The 20,781-nt window shown below is 39.8% G+C and overlaps 2 protein-coding genes across 2 annotated transcripts; both read left to right on the top strand.

Moving 5' to 3' along the window:
- The first annotated feature begins 9,311 nt into the window (after positions 1-9,311).
- On the top strand, positions 9,312-11,444 carry LOC116256826 (cytochrome P450 94A2-like). Its single transcript, XM_031633322.2, has one exon. It carries the CDS (start codon positions 9,663-9,665, stop codon positions 11,178-11,180), a length of 1,518 nt encoding a protein of 505 aa, XP_031489182.1. The 5' UTR covers positions 9,312-9,662; the 3' UTR covers positions 11,181-11,444.
- A 6,220-nt stretch (positions 11,445-17,664) lies between these two features.
- Positions 17,665-19,867, top strand: LOC116256827 (cytochrome P450 94A2-like). The gene has a single exon (XM_031633323.2). The coding sequence runs from the start codon at positions 18,095-18,097 to the stop codon at positions 19,610-19,612; it is 1,518 nt and encodes a 505-aa protein (XP_031489183.1). The 5' UTR covers positions 17,665-18,094; the 3' UTR covers positions 19,613-19,867.
- The last annotated feature ends 914 nt before the right edge of the window (positions 19,868-20,781 follow it).

The following is a 20,781-nucleotide window of genomic DNA, read 5'->3' as shown; positions in this document are numbered from 1 at the left end:
CCAAAGCCAAAGGGATCCTCATGGCGTCAGATCCAGATCCAAAATGATTCAGATCATCATTTCAAATCCAAATCTAAATAGATCCATATCATTATAGTAGGTCCAAAACAATCAATCCAAATCAAGCATCGGATCCAAACCAAATGGATCCATATCATATATCTGGATTAAAACCAAATAGATCCAGATCATGGTCTTGGATCCAAAACCAAATGGATCCGAATCGTGGATATGGATCAAAATTAATGGATATAGATCAAATACTGAACTTAACTAAATGGATCTGGTACGTAAATCTGGACCCAAAATGGATATAAATCGAAACTTTCCAAATATGAAGATTCATATTTACAATATAAAAAATTTACAATTTACATTTCAAATATAAAAAAATTTTAATAACTTGTTATAAAACGGTCATTAAATTTACAAAAGCCACGGTTTTTGTGCGGTGACGGTTTATTGCGACTTTAGTGATGATTTATAATTTTTTTAGCGGCTTTGTTACAGTACCCATAGGAACTGAAGGGTGGTCATTTCTAAATACTTTTGGAGTTGTTTGGAAAGAATAACATTATGTTACTTTCTGATGCATCTCACTCAAAAAATGGTAAAATTCTTTATATACTTTGAGAAAAGTTTAATGAATCTGCCCTACCTTTCGATGTAGATGCAAAAACATACTGGAGGGTGCGGAGACAAAACAGAGCAAAGAAAGGCACGGGAAACAGGGGAGGGAAAAAAATCGGCTTCTCTGGTCCATTACTTTGAGGATCTCTCTTATACAGGGCACATTACTACGAAGAGATATTATTACAAAAAAACATCAATAAAATCAGGAAAATAATCAAGTTAGCTACAGGCGTGGCTCAATCGGGAATATTCTGCTCCTTACGCCAAATAAGCAGCTGAATTTTGCTCATAAGCTGGGAGCTGACTGAAAGTATAACAATGAGCACATGAAGTAAACTTCAGTGTGCTGCCACAGACGAATTGCCATTAACGGTTAACTTGTTCATTCATGCTTCTTGAGGCAATGTTACTTGAATACCAGGAAAGAAGTAACTTAGAAATGGTGGGGGAATATCCAAGTCTAGTTCTTTCTCTCCCTTCTCCCACCTGGACCAGCTCTTCCGGGCCCATGCTAGCTCCCAAATACTTCAGACATGTTTGGGAAGAAAGCTTCGAACGTCAAACACTACTAGAAGAAACTAAGAACTTTTCTTCGTCCACACGATTCTTCAGCAACGTCACCGCTTGCGCAGCAAATCTCTTGCCTCTTCAACACAGACACTCTCTTTCTCTCTCTTGTATAAATATGAGTGCGATGAGCTAGGAGTAGCCACTCGTTAAAATAACAAGGACATCCTCCCGACCTCAAGTTAAAGCCATGGAAGAAGCTTCTGTACTGTTCCTTCTTATTGCCTCAATCCTCCTTTTGGTTCATATAGTTAGGCTACTCATGAATAGTTTCGCAGCCAAAACCCCTTCGTCTTCATCCATTTATGGCCCCAAGTGTCATCCCATATAGTTTGGACACGTCTTCATCCCATAAAATAAAGAAACTTTTAAATAAACAAGTGATTTTAAATAAAACCATTACATGTTAATGAACAATGACTGAGTTAGAAAAAAATAAATCACCCAAAATTAACCAATTTGAATTGGTTGTGATCTAAAAACTACCCAAGTGTGTCCAAACACTAACTTTGGGCATGAGTACCGCAACATGGGTACATGAACCTTATCGAAGTACCCATGTGGCTTAGCTGCCTCCCTCTCTTCTATAACGGCGAAAGGGGGGAGCTAAGAGTAGTCAATCATTCCAAAAAACAAAAGCATCGCAGGGTGTACAAATTCAAAGCATGGAATAAACTCCTACACTTTTCCTTCTCCTTAGGGATGTCAAAGAATGAGACTTGAATCAAATATACCCTCGTTTCTTTGGATATTCAAATATTCATTCTTCAAATACAAAAAAAAAAAAGACATATATGAAGCTGAATATGAAATCCTATTTTACATTCACATATAAATCCAAAAATGTATTTTAAATCGAATCTTGCCAATTTTCAATATGTAAGAGTATTGAATGTAGGATATTTATTGAAAACTAAATCTGATCGGTAATCCGAATCTAATCAGAAAGCATTGCTTAAATCCGAATCTGATAAGATTTCTTGACCGGAAATTAAAACTTTTTTCCATATCCTATTCTTTGGGAACAGTTAGATAAATATCTGACCCAAACGAGAAATATTGGCATGCATACTCCTCATTGCCTATAACCCCCTTTTAGTTGACATGGTTAGGCCACTTATGAACAGTTTTGCACCCAAAACCTCTTTTTTTTCATCCACCTATGGCCCCAAATGTTTCCCCATAATAGGTTCATCAATTTCCTTCCATCAATTTACACTATGCAAAAAAAAAAAAGGGAAAAAGGATTTAAATTCCATAGTTTATAGTGAAAACCTCATGGTATTTTCAGGTGGGATGGGAGGGGAGCCGACCTCAAATCCTTGGATCTGAAATCATATTGGATCTCAGAAAAAATAAAAACTTCTCTCATAAATATGGCAGTGGAGAACAACTCTTTGTGGAGTATGAAATCGTTGTCTACATAGTGAATGGTCGATCTTCGCTGCAGACTCGACGCCAGATTGAGCTGATGGATTTAAAAAACATGGCGACTTGAGAATGATCGAACACGGCAAGCCTCAAATTTTAAAATTTTCAAGTCTACCACGGTTGGATGTTTTTCTTGATCCAGATCCGTGGCTGGAGTTTGAACCCTCCGTCTGAAATCTGTGATTAGTCATTTTTCAGGAAATCGTGATTAATTAGAACAATTAGAAAAGTCCCCAGAATTTAGATTCGATCAAATTCCAAGATTTTGTATGATAAATTTGCTTTCGCCAAAACCATACTTCTATAGATTTACTCAAATATATAGAAATAATCTTATCATTTTCCGATTTAACCAACTATTCTACGGAAGCAGGTTTCGTGGTTGGAGGCAGACCACAACCAAGGTGTTCAGGTCTTTCAAAATACAAAACAAAAACCATTTTCTCAGAATAAAAAAAGTAAAATAACAAAACCCTCATGGCAAAAGACTTTAAAGATTCCTTTTTTTTTTTCAGCTAGCCGCTGCTCATTCTTAATAACCAGTTATAAAACTAGTATACCTAAAATTTTGTCATTATGGTGATGATTAACAAACTTTAAAGTAGACACCAAAATGAAATATAATTCAATTAATATAAAGTTGTAAAAATATACATGAAGTTTTGTCATTAAGGTGACGATTAGTAACGCACTTGTGAGGTGCACCGTGAAGTGGACCGTCACCTCTTCTCTTTGCGTCCCAGTTCCACACTACTTTGGAACCTAGGGTACAATAATAAGTGAAACCTCACCTTTTGTTTCTTGCCCTTGGGTCGACACTGCTTTGGGGATTGGGTCGTTCTATGGTTAATCGTGTAGCAACTTAAGAGGTTGTTTGATGGCCACAGGACACGCAGAACAGAAAACGCCTGTCCTGTTTAGTTGATTTTTTCATCAAACGTTGGACGCAGGACGCAGGACATGGACAAGACGGACGACTGGACGAGGGTTTAAATAATTTTTTTGTCCCATTCTGTTCCGAGCTAACCCTCAGAACAGACAGGACAGCCCACCTCCCTCCCCCGACCCCGATCCCCTGACCCCGTTGCCTCTCCCCCCGAACTGCCTTTCTCCTCCCTCTCTGGTTTTGGACGTAATCCTCTTCACCTTTTTCCTCATCCTCATCATCTGCGCTCCTCTCCTGGACGTGCAGACCGCGCTTCCTTCCACCCTCTTCCTGGATCCCCTGCTTCGTATTGCTTCCTAGTACAAAGATCGGTTCGGTGACTACCTAGCCTCGGAGCATCCCTTCTTCTTCGTGGGGCTGGTTTGGCATGAGCTGTTCTTCATCTGGCCCCTCGCCATCGCCAATGCCTGCATCACGCTCGCCAGGAGGTCTCAATACCGCCTGCTCATCTTGGGATCCTCGCTGCTTACCTCCATGGTCGGACATTTCTCCCTCCCTCTCTCTCTCGCGTCCGAGATCCGATGATTCCGGCGCGGTTCCCTCTTCTCTTTGGTGTTCTTGTGTTATGTTGGTTCCAGCACCACCAGTAGTTGGCTCGGCTGGAACCTGTAAGGGATGGGATCTAGGTTCCCTCGCACAGGCGGTGTGGGTCATTAGATCGGCTCCCTACATTTAAGCGAGTGCAAAACGACATTCATCCACCAGGATGAACGACAAACCAAATCCATTATGTTGAAAATTTGAACATAGAAAAATAATACTTTTTTCAATCGTCTCCTTAGTAGCAGAAAATCAGCCATTGGTATTAGCAGAAAACCAACTGTACAAGCCTAATTCTGTCTGAAATATTAGTGAGCCATTGTAATTTGATATCCTACTGAATTACGTGTGTTTTGTGTAGCTTCTGAATAGCAATTTCTTCCATATTACGCTGATTGCTAGTTTATACAGGTGATTGTACCTCCAATGTCAGTGTGCAAAAAATAAACTTGTGCAAGGAACGTAGCTGGTTATGTGCACATTCTTATACACTAAAAACCATGCATAGGGATGAGCAATGATCAAAATACCAACTGAATTTGTAAGTCTCTTCTTTGATGGTAAAATCCAGACTGAACTGCTGATTGCTGGATCATGTGAACTTGGCCGAAAGCCTAATCTTGCCTCATCAGGCACAGCCCATTCACTCGAACAGTATATAAATTTTTGGATGACAGAGGCCACATCAATTTCTTATTTTCTGTTCAGTTACTTTTCTTCTTGTTCAAGGACATTTTGGCTTAGCTATATTGGTTAAGCTCAAGCATTTTTCTGAATCCAGCATAAAATGATCGTGGTCATGTAATTTGGACAGTTGTTGTGTTGCTGTAGAGTGTAGATATTAAACTGAATGAACTAGGTGCAGCTTGGAGGCAGTGGACTTGGTCTGACTTCTGAGCTGATTTTGATCTCATTCATCTTACCTTGTTTATTAGGACCCTGATCGACCTACATCCTAATCATATAGGTGTCTATGTTGATAGTTTAGTGTTTGCAGCTGATTAGGCATCAAGAGCACCATGAACATGTGAGACAAAGTTCCTGACCATATAAAAATCACCAAAAGATCCTTGCTCATCTTTGGCTTTTCTAAATCTTGTGTCTACGTTTACTCTTAGCTTTTTTATCTACTCTTGCTGGTCTCTAAGCTTCAAATTTGGAAGTATTGCTGGACTACAATTTCCATTTTTTTTTCTTTTTCCTATTTGTGTAAGTGCATAAGAAGGAGAGGGAAAGGGAGACTGAAAGCTTAAAGAGGTTGTTCACTAATGTCCATGATTTTCCTGTTTCTGAGTTGTTTAGTCACTATCAGTGTCATTGCTCTCATTCCTACCAAACAGCTAAACGTTCGCCATATTACTGTAGGTGCTGCTATTATTTTTGGCATGTTACCATGTTCACCATCCCCAGCACCATGCTCTAGTCCACTTTGATCTTGAGAATTAGAAGCATTGTTAGATGCATTATCAGGTTTTTTTGACTGTTTGCTTTTACAGGTTTTTCTCTCTCTAGGGTGTGATATTTAAGTAAAGTTGTTGTTTTTCATTGCAGGGATTTGGTGAGAAATTGCACGTCAAGAGGTCAGTGTACATTCGGAACTAGGCTGCAAGATGATGAAATCAAACTCTTAGCCATGTTTGTGAAGTCGTAGGCTGAACAAGGATGGCCGAACATTGAAATTTATAAAGATTTATCTTTGTAGACAAGGGCATTTATGTAGAAAGGAGAGGTTCAAATATTGAATAATATACTATTCATACATCTCCTTGATATTGTCAGAAAAAACTACTACCGAAATTTTAGATGCACCACTTTCGGTTTAACATGACCAACTGGTTTTAGCTTGCCTGTCAACTTTCTTCATTAATAAAAAAACAAGTTGTTTTGGGTCTTATGTTTTGGCTGTTTGAATAGTTGGCACATACAACTCAGTTAAGGTTTGCAAGCCGGAGGATATATGTCTTAGTTGCTTGAGCATTGTTGATATAACAGTTGCAGTCGATTGACTTTCTTTCATTCTATTTTATGGTAAAATTTTCTACTGTTCTCGACAACTAACTCGTTTCTCTCTCTCTCTCTCCCTCTCTCACTTAACTCTCATATTTATGAAGTATTTGTTGGAAAAAAAATGCTAAGATGTTTTTAGCTACGATTCACCACCCCATAGAAGTTGCCCTCAAGAAAGTTGTAGACATGCATTCGCGGTTTGTTTGAACACCGGATAAAACAGACAGTTTGAACAGAACATAAACAAACATTAGACAGAACTAACCATGTAAGATACAAACATGGGACAATACGGATAGATTGGACAGGACAAAAACAAACGTCAGATAGGACGGACAGAAAAGACAGAATAGACACATGTGAAACAAACGTCGGACAAGAAGAACGTAGTGTTATGTTCTTAAAATCATCAAACGGTGGACAAAGAACATCATTGTTCATGAAGACATGACAATAGTGTAATGGACAGGACGTCATATCTGTCTTGTCCCGATTGACAACAATCAAACGACCTCTAAAGGAACTCTGTCCTTAAAAACATGGAAGAAGATGGTTACCATCTGGTTGAGGGTTTCAGGATAGGCAGTATTGGGATCATGAAGGCAAGACTTCATATTTGTTATAGAAGTTGGCAAAACAGACATTCCTCTTAAGTAAGATCGGTGGTTTCTTAGTCACGATCCATTTATGGAACCATCAGTTAGGCCCCAAAAGAATTTCAATGGGGCCATTTATATTTTTTACAAATTTTACTGGTGCAACACTTTTCCTGTTTTTTACAAATTCTCAAGGACGTAATATGTACATTTCCAGAAAACATCAATTTCATTTATAAATATAATTTTTCACATATTGCGGGCTAGCCTGTCTCTTCTTCAGTATGATAAGTTTTACTGACGGACAGAAAAACGTCTGTGTATGATGAATAGCTGTCGATGTTAGTATCACTGACGGACGAGACTTTCTTCCGTTGATGAAAGCCCGCTTTACTGACACATTTTTCATTCTGTCAGTATTTATTTATTACTGACGGACGCTTTTCTTAGCGTCAGAAATGCCTTCTTTTTGTAGTGATGGGTTTTCTCTGTTCACCATTCATGAGACTGGTGATTCTATGTTCTTCCATGGTCTTCGTTATAGAGTTGGATTCCTGAATTCCTCAGAACCCCTTCTCTCTCTCTCTTCCTGCTTTTGTACTAAGGTAATACATTTCCATTTGGTCGCCCCTCTCTCTATCTCTCTCGGTCTTGGCCTTAGCCTGCCAAGCATGTGTGGGCTATGCTGTCACCACACCTATTTTGGTACTGTGAAGTGATGAAGCAACTCTTTAGTAATACATGCACAGAGCTCATATCAATGTAAGGGAGAAATCACCAATCCAAGATGCTAGTTTTGGCCCGGCTGACCTCTCTGCAAGACTAAGAAGGAAAGACACTCTAATGTGATGAAGGGAAGACATTCTGAATGTGATGACTCTTTATCACATGGAAAGGACATTATTTTTCTAGGACGACGCTGGATAATAGGATTTTTGAGCTTGACAACTTGTTTAATGTTGCAGTGTTGGTTTGGAATTCCACCACATGAATAGCATGTGGTGTTGTACTGGTGTTTCATTTTTCAATTCTCTCGTGTTGTACCATATGAATAGTATGAGGTGATTTTTAGGTCCCCCAACTGCCAGTTAGTGGGTGTTTTTTGCAAAATTGAGTACATCAGTCTCTCTCTCTTTCACATTTTTCTATTCTGCAATATTCGCTTCCCTGTTTGGGTGGCATCTTATGAGAAGGGGAATAACGTCGATCATATCTGCACTGCTGAAATTTCAACTTGGGAGCAATTAAGTATAGAACGACAGTGAAGCTCTATCTACCCTTCTGTAATTATTAGAAATCCAATTATACAATAAAAGAGCTCTTTTTGCAAGAATTATCAACTAGAAATTAGTTCCCTACGCACATGGACGTATTGAAGGAGGATGCTTAAGGAATTGGAGCGTTCATTTCGATGCATAAATGACATTGTTTAAAAAATACATGAAAACGCATATTTACGTTAGATTTGGTGTAGCCATAAACACCAAACTATATCTAACCGTTTATCTTCCTGCTTTTAGTTACATGTGGACGAGTGCTGGAGAAAAGATGAAAAAGACTTCCTCAAGAAGCAAAGCGGCAGAACCAGAAAATTCTAAATAAAATTTTAAATTTTAAGGAACACCAACATGTCAGTAAAAAAAATTACTCTAAAATATCAATACAAAATTAAAAAATATATATATGGGTCTCCTTGTGGGCAGTCACAGATACAGCAGCACAAACATTCACTTTTATGGATCATAACATGAAAAATAAAAAGTAAATTTAGCTATCTTGATAAACAAAAAGATTTAGGGAGAATGAAATGGATATGGGCCAAAACTGCATCGCTTTGACCAAGGTAAGCTGAGGCAAGGGAAACAATGCGTTTAGTTGTCCAGTCTTTGATGGGACTGTAAATTTTTTTCTCACCATGCAAAAACCTTTTTAAAAATTGTTTTATTCAGAAAAAAAAATCTCTTTACCATCAAACGACCCCGTAATAAAGTATCCTGACAAAAAAGATTTTTTTTTTTAAGAAGTACGGCAGGCTTATCTTGGTTAACCTTAAAATGTTTTCTTTTGATATAAACTTTCGTTTTCTCTTTCGCTTCTCCCACTAGTTGATGGTGACCAGCCGTTGTCCAGTAGTGAGCCAACTATTTAAGCGTGACTAAAAGAATTCAAACAAGTTCTAGAAGAAAGTACTTTTTAAGAAGACATGAACATATCTAGAAAGAAAACCAGAATCTTTGATACTTTATATACAAAACTGAATGGGAGTCGTGGAAGCTGCATATTTATTAAGTTAATTTGTTTCGTGCTATTATGTCCATTTCCCTCTTAACAATACAGTTTATTTTTCATTTTGTTTCAACTTGATTTCATCCATTAGATTGCTTTAGTCAAGGCTCATCTTATCTCATCCAATCTGGTATAAAATGGTAAGGTAGCTACCCATTTTACACACACCAAAATCTAATAGTGCAAAATCTAATAGTGCCATGTGGTATGCTCCCATAGTAACTGAAGGTAGTCAAATGGTTCAGTTCGTTATATACGTTAAAAAATGTTTTATGAATCTTCCTTAGATGCAACACAAAGTAGAGCTTCTTGAGGCAATGTTACTTGAATACCTTAGAAAATGTTGGGGGAATCTCCAAGTCTAGTTCTTTCTCTCGCTTCTCCCACCTGGACCAGCCCTTCCGGGCCCATGCTAGCTCCAAAATACTTCAGACATGGTTGGGAAGGAAGCTTCGAACGTCAAACACTACTAGAAGAAACTAAGAACTTTTCTTCGTCCACACGATTCTTCAGCAACGTCACCGCTTGCGCAGCAAATCTCTTGCCGCTTCAACACAGACACACACTCTCTCTCTTGTATAAATATGAGTGTGATGAGCTAGGAGTAGTCACTCGTTAAAATAACAAGGACATCCTCCCGAGCTCAAGTTAAAGCCATGGAAGAAGCTTCTGTACTGTTCCTTCTTATTGCCTCAATCCTCCTTTTGGTTCATATAGTTAGGCTACTCATGAATAGTTTCGCAGCCAAAACCCCTTCGTCTTCATCCATTTATGGCCCCAAGTGTCATCCCATAGTGGGTTCAGGCATCTCCTTCCTTGCCAATGCCCACCGTCTACCTCAATACTTCACTGATCTTATACGTGAATCTCCGACCCACACTATTCAAATCCGCCGGCTGTTCGTTCCCATATCAATCGTCACCGCCAATCCGGCCAACGTCGAGCACATGCTGAAGACCAAGTTTCACAACTACCCAAAAGGACCAAACTCCCATTCCGTGCTCTACGACCTCCTCGGCAACGGCATCTTCAACGCCGACGGGGAGACTTGGAAGGTGCAGAGGAAGGTAGCAAGCCACGAATTCAACACCCGATCGCTGCGTAAATTCGTTGAGACCGCCGTGAAGTCGGAGATCTCCGGCCGCCTCATCCCGCTTTTCACCTCTGCTGCGGCCGGAAAAACAGTCTTGGATCTCCAGGATGTGCTTCAGCGGTTCGCCTTCGATAACATCTGCAAGGTCGCTTTCGGTTCGGATCCCAGCTGCCTCGACCTCAATCTGCCTCCCTCTGAGTTCACCTCGGCTTTCAACCTCGCAGTGCGAATCTCGAGCGAGCGTTTCCGGGTCAGCTCTCCATTGGTCTGGAAAATCAAGGCTGCATTAGGAGTGGGGACGGAGCGGCAACTCAGAGACGCCATCCGCGTCGTCGACGACTACGCCAGAAACCTTATCTGCGAGCGGCGGCAGAATCCGGTCACTTCCCCGGAGGACTCCGACCTTCTTTCGAGATTTATGAGCTCGAGTGCTGGTGACGAGGAGTTCCTCAAAGACATGATAATCAGTTTCCTGCTTGCTGGAATGGACACGACATCGGCCGCATTGACATGGTTCTTCTGGTTGGTTTCCAACCACAAGCGAGTAGAGGAGGAGGTTCTGAAGGAGATATCGAGCATCAAAGCAGAAGCATTTGGCTTCGACGAAGCGAAAGAGATGCATTATTTGCACGCCGCGATCTGCGAGAGCATGAGATTGTATCCGCCGGTGCCGACTGACGGCAAGTTCGCAGCCGAAGATGATGTTCTGCCGGACGGCACCGTGGTGCCGAAGGGGGCGAAGGTGATTTACGCTCCCTATGCGATGGGGAGGCTGGAATTGTTGTGGGGTAAAGATTGGGAGGAGTTCCGGCCGGAGAGGTGGTTGCAGGAGGAAGGAGAGGGAGGGAACAGAAGGTTCGTGAACGAAGACCCTTACAAGTACCCTGTTTTCCAGGCAGGGCCGAGGGTGTGCTTGGGGAAGGAGATGGCCTTCATCCAGATGAAATGCATCGCTGCCACCGTTCTCCGCGACTTTAGGGTTGTACCAGCGGTGCCCGACTTCCAGCCGGTGTTCGCATCCACACTGACTTCCAAGATGAAGGGCGGCTTTCCGGTGAGGATTGTCCAAAGGAAGCCATGACAATGACCACCTGTATCTTTGTTCTTTCCTCCCTGTCGTCTGCGTCGACCTACTTTCGTGCTCGCATTTGGACAATTTTTCCGTTACTTCTTTCGGTTTTTCAGTATTGTGTTTGTCCCCTTAGTTTTTGGTAGACGGAGTCCCTCCCGGTATTCCTAGATGTAGAAAATATGGACATCCAGTCGCTATGTTTGAGATGATATAAACAAGGTACATATTTTCTTTTCTATATTTAATGGAAGTAGATCTTAAATTTTTTGTATTTATACAGATTTATATATATATATATATATACTCATATTGTTCACCATGTTTTAATCCAAATTGAGGGCTCAAATATGAGAATGAAAAGCACAAAAATAAAGGCCCACAAACACGAGGACGTACGCTTGGAAAGTCGTAAGAAATTTACAAATGACAGTTTAGTGGTGGGGCAAGGCCCCCTTGGCTCCGCCCATGGGAATATCCATAGTGTCTATTAGTCAAGAGGATCTTCTAGAAGAGGGGTGCGCTGTTGAGCAGTGAAACCAAGAGACAGTACTCTATTTGCATATTTGAAGCACAAAGGGAATGTAACAAATAATACGTTAAATTCAAGCCTCCAAAAAGATGGTTAGATCACAGGGATGAGTAAAGCATCAAAAGCAATTGTTTTCCAACTTTTTATTGAAACTACGCTGCAGTGTCACAGTTTCACTACAGTCTCTCCTGCCCCTTAAATTACGTGGGTATGAGTATGGTGGGAATATGCAGCACAAATATAACAAATTTAGAAAATGTGGGTAAGTACGGCATGATATATATATATATATATATATGCAAAATAATACAATAAAAACAAAATAAAGCAACATTTAAATAAACAAGTGATTTTTAAATAAAATCATTACATATTAATGAACAATGAATGAGTTGAAAAAAAAAACACCTCAAATTAAGCAGTTTGTATTGGTTTTGATCTAAAAACTATCCAAGTTTGTCAAAGTATTCATTTTGGGCATGAGTACCGCAACACGGGTACGTCAACTTTATTGAAGTACCCATGTAACTTAGTTGTCTCCCTCGTCTGAAGTACAAATTCAAAACATGGAATAAACTCTTACACTTTCCTTTCTCCTTAGGGATGTCAAAGAATGGGACTTGAATCAAATATACCCTCAACCGTTGCTTTTTTTTTTGATATTCAAATATTCGTTCTTCAAATACAAAAAGAAAATGACATATCCGAAACTGAAACTGAAATCCCATTTCATATTCTGAATCTGATTCAAATCTAATTTTTACATTCATGTATAAATCCAAATGTGCATTTTGAATCGAATCTGGCCAATTTTCAAAATGTAAGAGCATTGAATATAAGAGCATTGAATATAAGATATTTATTAAAAACTAAATTCGATTAGTAGTCCAAATCCAATCAGAAGTCATTGCTTAAATCTAAATCTAATCAGATTTCTTAACTGGACATTAAATTTTTTTTCACATCTGATTATTTTGGTACAATTTATTTAAATATCCGATGCGAACTGGAAATGTTGACATGCATACGCCTTATTGCCTCTACCCCTCTTTGGATGACATCGTTAGGCTGCTTATCAACAGTTTTGCACACAAAACCTATTTTTCTTCATCCACCTATGGCCCCAAATGTTTCCCCATAACAGATTCATCAATTTCCTTACATCAATGCAAAAAAAAAAAAGGTAAAAAGTATTTGAAATCCAAAACCATATTTTTATAGATTTGTAGAAATACTTAAATATATAGAAATAATCATATCAATTTCCTATTTAACCAACTATTATAGGGAAGCAGGTTTCCTGTTTGGAGGCAAACCACAAACAATGTGTTCAGGTCTTTCAAAAATACAAAAAAAAAAAAACCATTTTCTGAAAAAAAAAAGTAAAATAACATACAAAAAAAACCCTCATGGCAAAGTTAAAGATTCCCCTTTTTTTAGTGTTCGTGTCCACGCAGATAGCCGCTGCTCATTTTTAGTAAGCTAGCATACCTAAAGTTTTGTCTTTATGGTGATGATTAATAACAAAATTTAAAGTAGACGCCAAAATGAAATAAAATCCAATTAATATAAAGTTGTACCGATATGGATGAAGTTTTGCCATTAACGTGACATTAGCAACACACTTGTCTGGGGTACGACAAGTGAAACCTCACCTCTTTCTTTGTCCCGGGGTCCACACTGCGTGGGCAGCCTTAGGGTACAATAATTGAAACCTCACCTCTTCTTTTTTGCCCTCACGCTCTACACTGCTTTGGGGCTTGGGTACTTTTTTCCATGTCAAGGTCAGCCTTACCACTGTTTAATGTTCAGAGAAACTCCCTCTCACATACGTGGAAGAAGGTTACTGTCTGGGTTGAGTTTTCATTATAGGTAGTGTTGAGATCATGAAGAAGATTTGTTCTAAAAGTTGGCGAGACAAACATTCCCCACGAAGTAAGACCGATGGTCTTTTAGTCATGATCCGTTTATGGAACCATCACATTATTGTTAATTTGGCCCCATTGTTCCCAGAAAAAATTTCAATAGGGCCATTTATATTTTTTACAAATTTTACTGATGCAACATTTTTCTTGTCTTTTACAAATTCTGAAGGACGTATAAGTACTTTTCCAAAAAACATCAACATACGGGCGAGCCTGTCTCTCCTTCCTTCAGTATGATAAGTTTTACTGACGGGCAGGACATGCCAGTATAGTATAGGATGAAAAGCCGTCGATGTTAGGCATCGTTGATGGATATGACAATCCGTCAGTGTGCAGTATCCGGTGAAACTTTTACTAAAGGATACTTCTCTCCTATGAGTAAAAAGGCAATATTTCACATTTTTTGTCCTATCAGTATAATTCAGTTATTACTGACGGTCTCTTTTCTTACATGAAGTTTTGGCATTAAGGTGACATTAACAAATGGACCGACAAGTGGAACCTCACCTCCTTTCTTTGCCTCGGGGTCCATGATGCTTTGGAACTTGGGTAACGCTAAGCGACAATAAGTGAAACCTCAACTCTTCTCTATGCCCTGTGGGTCCACACTGCTTTAGGCTTTAAGTAGTCCTATGACATGGCTAATCTTTTATTTTAAAGTGGTGCTTACCATTATTTGGAGGTTAGAGTAAACTTGAACATCGGGTCGGCCCGAGCTCGAGCACTTCTTTCTGATTAAATTAAAACGTATATATATGTAAATAATTAATTATAATAAAACATTACAATTATATATATAAATCAATAAAATATATATTTAAAAAATCCTATCAAGTCCAATCGAACTTAGTCGGGCCCACTCAGGCCGGCCCGATAACTTATCGGGCTAGCCCAAATCCTTTTTTTCAGGTCGGTTATTAGGTACCCACTGGATACCCAACCGGACGCCCAGCCTTAGCTTAGAGGAACTTGTCTTCACAGACATAAAAGTTCACAGACATAAAAGAAGATTACTGTCTGAGTTGAGGTTTGAGGATAAGTAGTGTTGGGATCATGTGGGCAAAACTTCAGATTTGTTATAGACAGTCATTCCTCATGAAGTAAACGGTTCCTATTATTACTAGGTAGGCCCAGTTTACCCCCAAAAAAGTTTCGATTGGGCCATTTATATTTTTTATAAGTTTTACTGGTGTAACATTTTTTCTGTTTTTTACAAATTTTTTAGGACGTATAAGTACTTTTCCATCAAACATCAATTTGATATATATATATATTTTTATATTTCACACAGGTGAGCCTGTTCAGTGTGATAAGATTTAGTGACTGGCAGAACACGTCAGTATAGGATGAAAAGCCTCGAAATTAGTACCATTGACGGATATGACAATTCGTCAGTGTACAGTATCCCAATGAAACTTTTACTGAAGGATACTACTCTCCTATCAGTAAAAAAGGCAATATTTATAGTTAAACTTTCTTTCGTTGATGAAAACCTACAAAACCTGATTTACTGACACATTTCCCGTTCTGTCAATATTTATGGTCGCCTTTCTTACCGCCAGTAATATGTCTTTTTTTTGTAGTGATGGTTTTTCTCTGTTAACCATTCATGGGGCTGGAGATTCTATGCTCTACCATGGTCCTTATCTAATGTGATGAAGGGAAGACACTCTGAATGTGATGTGATGACTCTTTATCATAGGACATTTTCTTTCAAGGACGGCGCTGAATATTAGGATTTTGGAGATTGACAACTTGTTCAATGTTGCAGTGTGTTGGTTAGGAATTGCACCACATGAATAGAATGTGGTGTTGTATTGGTGCTTCATTTTTTTATTCTCTCGTGTTGTACCATATGAATAGTATGAGGTGATTCTTAAGCCCCCCAACCGCCTGTCAGTGGATGTTTTTTGCAACGTTGAGTACATCTCTCTCTCACACAGCCACACATTTTTCTATTCTGCAATATTCGCTTTCCTGTTTGGGTAGCACCTTATGAGAAGGGGAATAACGTCGATCATAGCTGCACTGCTGAAATTTCAACTTGGGAGCAATTAAGGAAACACAGTGAAGCTCTATCTACCGCTTCTGTAATTATTAGACATCCAACTATGCACTAAAAGACCTCTTTTTGCAAGAATTATCAACTAGAAAGTAGTTCCCTGCGCACATGGAGGGACTGAAGGAGGAAGCTTAAGGAATAGGAGCATTCATTTCGATGCATAAATGAAACTTGGTTCAAACATACAGGAAAACACATACTTACGTTAGATTTGGTGTAGCCATAAACACCAAACTATATCTAACCGTTTATCTTCCTGCTTTTAATTACATGTGGACGAGTGCTGGAGAAAAGATGAAAAAGACTTCCTCAAGAAGCAAAGCGGCAGAACCAGAAAGTTCTAACTAAAGGGCAACAAATAAAATTTTAAATATTAAGGAACACAAACACAAACATGTAAGTAAAAAAAATTACTCTAAAATATCAATACAATTTTTTTTAAAAAAAATATGGGTCTCCTTGTGGACAGTCACAGACACTGCAGCATAAACATTCACTTTTATGGATCATAACATGAAAAATAAAAGGTAAATTTAGCTATCTTCATAAACAAGAAGATTTAGGGGGAATGAAATGGATATGGGCCAAAACTGCATCGGTTTGACCAAGGTAAGCTGAGGCAAGGGAAACAATACGTTCAGTTGCCCAGTCTTTGTTGGAACTGTAATTTTTTTTTTCACCCTGCAAAACTTTTTCAAAAATGTTTTATTCAGGAAAAAAAAATTCTTTACCATCAAACGCCCTCATAATAAAGTATCCTGACAAAAAAGTTTTTTTTTTTGGAAAAAATACGGCAGGCTTACCTTGGTCAACCTTGGTATGTTTTCTTTTGATATAAACTTTCGTCTTCTCTTTCGCTTCTCCCACTAGTTGATGGTGACCAGCCGTTGTCCACTAGTGAGCCCACTGTTTAAGCCTGACTAAAAGAATTCAAACAAGTTCTAGTCCTAGAAGAAAGTACCTTTTAGGAAGACATGGACATATCTAAAAAGAAAACCAGATTCTTTGGTACCTTTATATACAAAACTGGATGGGAGTCGTGGAAGCCATCGAGATTAAACGATGGACATGAAGTTAAAAAAAGTATAAACCAAGCTGCATATTTATTTAGTTAATTTGTTTCGTGCTATTATGGCCATTTCCCTCTTAAAAATACAGTTTTGTTTTCATTTAGGTTTCAACTTGATTTCTACCATTGGATTGCTTTAGTCAAGGCTCATCTTATCTCATCCAATCTGGTATAGAAGGGTAAGGTAGCTACCGATTTTACACACACCAAAATCTAATAGTGCCATGTGGTAGATAATTTGTTGTTAGAAAACGCACCGATAGTAACTGAATGGTAGTCATTTCTAAATACTTTTGGACTTGTTTGGAAGAATAACATTATGTTATTGTCCTATACATTTAACCCAAAAAATGGTTCAGTTCATTAGATACTTTAAAAATGTTATATGAATCTTCTACCTTTTGGGTCTCAAATGCGCGATTTTGATTTGAATTTGGATTTTAAATCTAATTTGAATCATTCAAAAATTTTAAAACAAAATTTAGGGTGATTACACCCTACCATCAAACGCCCCTATTATAAAGTATTCTAACAAAAAAGGTTTTTTCTAAAAGGTAGGGCAGGCTTAGCTTGCTCAACCTTGGGATGTTTACTTTTGATATAGACTTCATTTTCTCGTTCGCTTCTCCCACTTGTTGATGGTGACTTATCGACCAGTGAGCCCACTATTCAAGCGTGACAAGGGTGACTAAAAGAATTCAAACAAGTTCTAGAAGAGAGTACCTTTTAGGAACACATGCACATTTCTAAAAATAGACCACGAACTTTTGATACCTTTATTACAAACTTGGATGGGAGTCGTAGAAGCCGTCGAGAAGAAAAAAAGTATAAACCAAGCTGTATATCTATTTGCAGCTGAATTTTGCTGATAAGCAGGGAGCTGAATGAAGGTGTATAACAATGAGCACATGGATGGAGACACATGAAGTAAACTTCAGTGTGCTGCCACAGACAAATTGCCATTAACAGTTAACTTGTTCATTCATGCTTCTTGAGGCAATGTTACTTGAATACCTTAGAAAATGTTGGGGGAATCTCCAAGTCTAGTTCTTTCTCTCGCTTCTCCCACCTGGACCAGCCCTTCCGGGCCCATGCTAGCTCCAAAATACTTCAGACATGGTTGGGAAGGAAGCTTCGAACGTCAAACACTACTAGAAGAAACTAAGAACTTTTCTTCGTCCACACGATTCTTCAGCAACGTCACCGCTTGCGCAGCAAATCTCTTGCCGCTTCAACACAGACACACACTCTCTCTCTTGTATAAATATGAGTGTGATGAGCTAGGAGTAGTCACTCGTTAAAATAACAAGGACATCCTCCCGAGCTCAAGTTAAAGCCATGGAAGAAGCTTCTGTACTGTTCCTTCTTATTGCCTCAATCCTCCTTTTGGTTCATATAGTTAGGCTACTCATGAATAGTTTCGCAGCCAAAACCCCTTCGTCTTCATCCATTTATGGCCCCAAGTGTCATCCCATAGTGGGTTCAGGCATCTCCTTCCTTGCCAATGCCCACCGTCTACCTCAATACTTCACTGATCTTATACGTGAATCTCCGACCCACACTATTCAATTCCGCCGGCTGTTCGTTCCCATATCAATCGTCACCGCCAATCCGGCCAACGTCGAGCACATGCTGAAGACCAAGTTTCACAACTACCCAAAAGGACCAAACTCCCATTCCGTGCTCTACGACCTCCTCGGCAACGGCATCTTCAACGCCGACGGGGAGACTTGGAAGGTGCAGAGGAAGGTAGCAAGCCACGAATTCAACACCCGATCGCTGCGTAAATTCGTTGAGACCGCCGTGAAGTCGGAGATCTCCGGCCGCCTCATCCCGCTTTTCACCTCTGCTGCGGCCGGAAAAACCGTCTTGGATCTCCAGGATGTGCTTCAGCGGTTCGCCTTCGATAACATCTGCAAGGTCGCTTTCGGTTCGGATCCCAGCTGCCTCGACCTCAATCTGCCTCCCTCTGAGTTCACCTCGGCTTTCAACCTCGCAGTGCGAATCTCCAGCGAGCGTTTCCGGGTCAGCTCTCCATTGGTCTGGAAAATCAAGGCTGCATTAGGAGTGGGGACGGAGCGGCAACTCAGAGACGCCATCCGCGTCGTCGACGACTACGCCAGAAACCTTATCTGCGAGCGGCGGCAGAATCCGGTCACTTCCCCGGAGGACTCCGACCTTCTGTCGAGATTTATGAGCTCGAGTGATGGTGACGAGGAGTTCCTCAAAGACATGATAATCAGTTTCCTGCTTGCTGGAATGGACACGACATCGGCCGCATTGACATGGTTCTTCTGGTTGGTTTCCAACCACAAGCGAGTAGAGGAGGAGGTTCTAAAGGAGATATCGAGCATCAAAGCAGAAGCATTTGGCTTCGACGAAGCGAAAGAGATGCATTATTTGCACGCCGCGATCTGCGAGAGCATGAGATTGTATCCGCCGGTGCCGACTGACGGCAAGTTCGCAGCCGAAGATGATGTTCTGCCGGACGGCACCGTGGTGCCGAAGGGGGCGAAGGTGATTTACGCTCCCTATGCGATGGGGAGGCTGGAATTGTTTTGGGGTAAAGATTGGGAGGAGTTCCGGCCGGAGAGGTGGTTGCAGGAGGAAGGAGAGGGAGGGAACAGAAGGTTCGTGAACGAAGACCCTTACAAGTACCCTGTTTTCCAGGCAGGGCCGAGGGTGTGCTTGGGGAAGGAGATGGCCTTCATCCAGATGAAATGCATCGCTGCCACCGTTCTCCGCGACTTTAGGGTTGTACCAGCGGTGCCCGACTTCCAGCCGGTGTTCGCATCCACACTGACTTCCAAGATGAAGGGCGGCTTTCCGGTGAGGATTGTCCAAAGGAAGCCATGACAATGACCACCTGTATCTTTGTTCTTTCCTCCCTGTCGTCTGCCGCGTTTGGATTATTGCTCCGTTACTGCTTTCGGTTTTTTCAGTATTGAGTTTGTCCCAGTGTTTGCCCCCTTATTTCTTTGGTAGACGGAGTCATTCCCGGTCTTTTTAGTGGTAGACAATATGGACATCCGGTCGTCATGTTGAGCAGATATAAACATGGTGCATATTTTCTTCATTTAATGGAAGTAGATCTGAAATCTTTTGTATTTATACAGATTTTATGTTCATGATATTTCATATATATATATATATATATATCTATATATATATATATATAAAAGTCTCGATTTGTTGACCATGTTTTAATGGAAATCGAGGGCTCGAATATGAGCATGAAATGCACGAAAGTAGAGGCCCCCGAACGCGAGAACGTTTGCAAGAAATTTATAAATCACAGCTCAGTGAACAGCCAATCTCCGTCGTTCTTGTGAGTAGTAACAACATCGAACGGGGAGATGGAGACCAAATATGAGTTGAGGTATCTTAGAAATTTTATATAAAAAATTATGTATTTTAAACTTTTCAGTTCGTGGTAGCCCGGACACATGTACATAAAAAATTTAGAAAAAAGAGTTTTCAAAATAAGATAAAAAAAGGTTGGGAAAAGTTAATAATATAAACTTATTTATCAAACAAATGACTTTCCTCAAAATGCTTACTCCGTTAGTTGATCGTTCCTTATAGCTTTCAAATCCATTCCTTTTTGCATCAAGAGCAACCTATTTCTACCAACCAAATACCCATTTATTAGTATAACATTATTTACAGCTACCATGAGTACTTATTCTAATTAATTAGGGTATATCTAGAGGCGGAGTCTGGAATTGTTTTTGAGGGGACTTAATTAAAGTTTCTAAATTTTTTGACAGTTGCCGAAATATCATTTTTCGAAATTTTTATATAAAACACATGGATTTTTTTTAAATTTACATGTAATTTTTTTAAAAAAAATTGAGGTGAAGCCAGGGCCCATGCGGCCCCTCCTTGGCTCCGGCCCTTGGAATATCCAATATTGTCTATTGGTCAATAGGATCATTTAGAACGGGGTGTGCTCGCTGCCTAACAGTGAAACTAAGAAAAGTACTCTGCATTGCATATGTGAAGCAAGGGGAATGAAACAAATA

This window comes from Nymphaea colorata, chromosome 6 (genome assembly GCF_008831285.2).
Source record: "Nymphaea colorata isolate Beijing-Zhang1983 chromosome 6, ASM883128v2, whole genome shotgun sequence".
NCBI classification, from domain to species: domain Eukaryota; kingdom Viridiplantae; phylum Streptophyta; class Magnoliopsida; order Nymphaeales; family Nymphaeaceae; genus Nymphaea; species Nymphaea colorata.
The sequence above is the reverse complement of the archived record's forward strand: the minus strand, read 5'-3'. Positions and strand labels throughout refer to the sequence as shown.

Bases quoted from the DNA above. Each gene is read 5' to 3' on its own strand.
- LOC116256826 (XM_031633322.2), top strand. From the start codon at position 9,663: ATGGAAGAAGCTTCTGTACTGTTCCTTCTTATTGCCTCAATCCTCCTT.
- LOC116256827 (XM_031633323.2), top strand. From the start codon at position 18,095: ATGGAAGAAGCTTCTGTACTGTTCCTTCTTATTGCCTCAATCCTCCTT.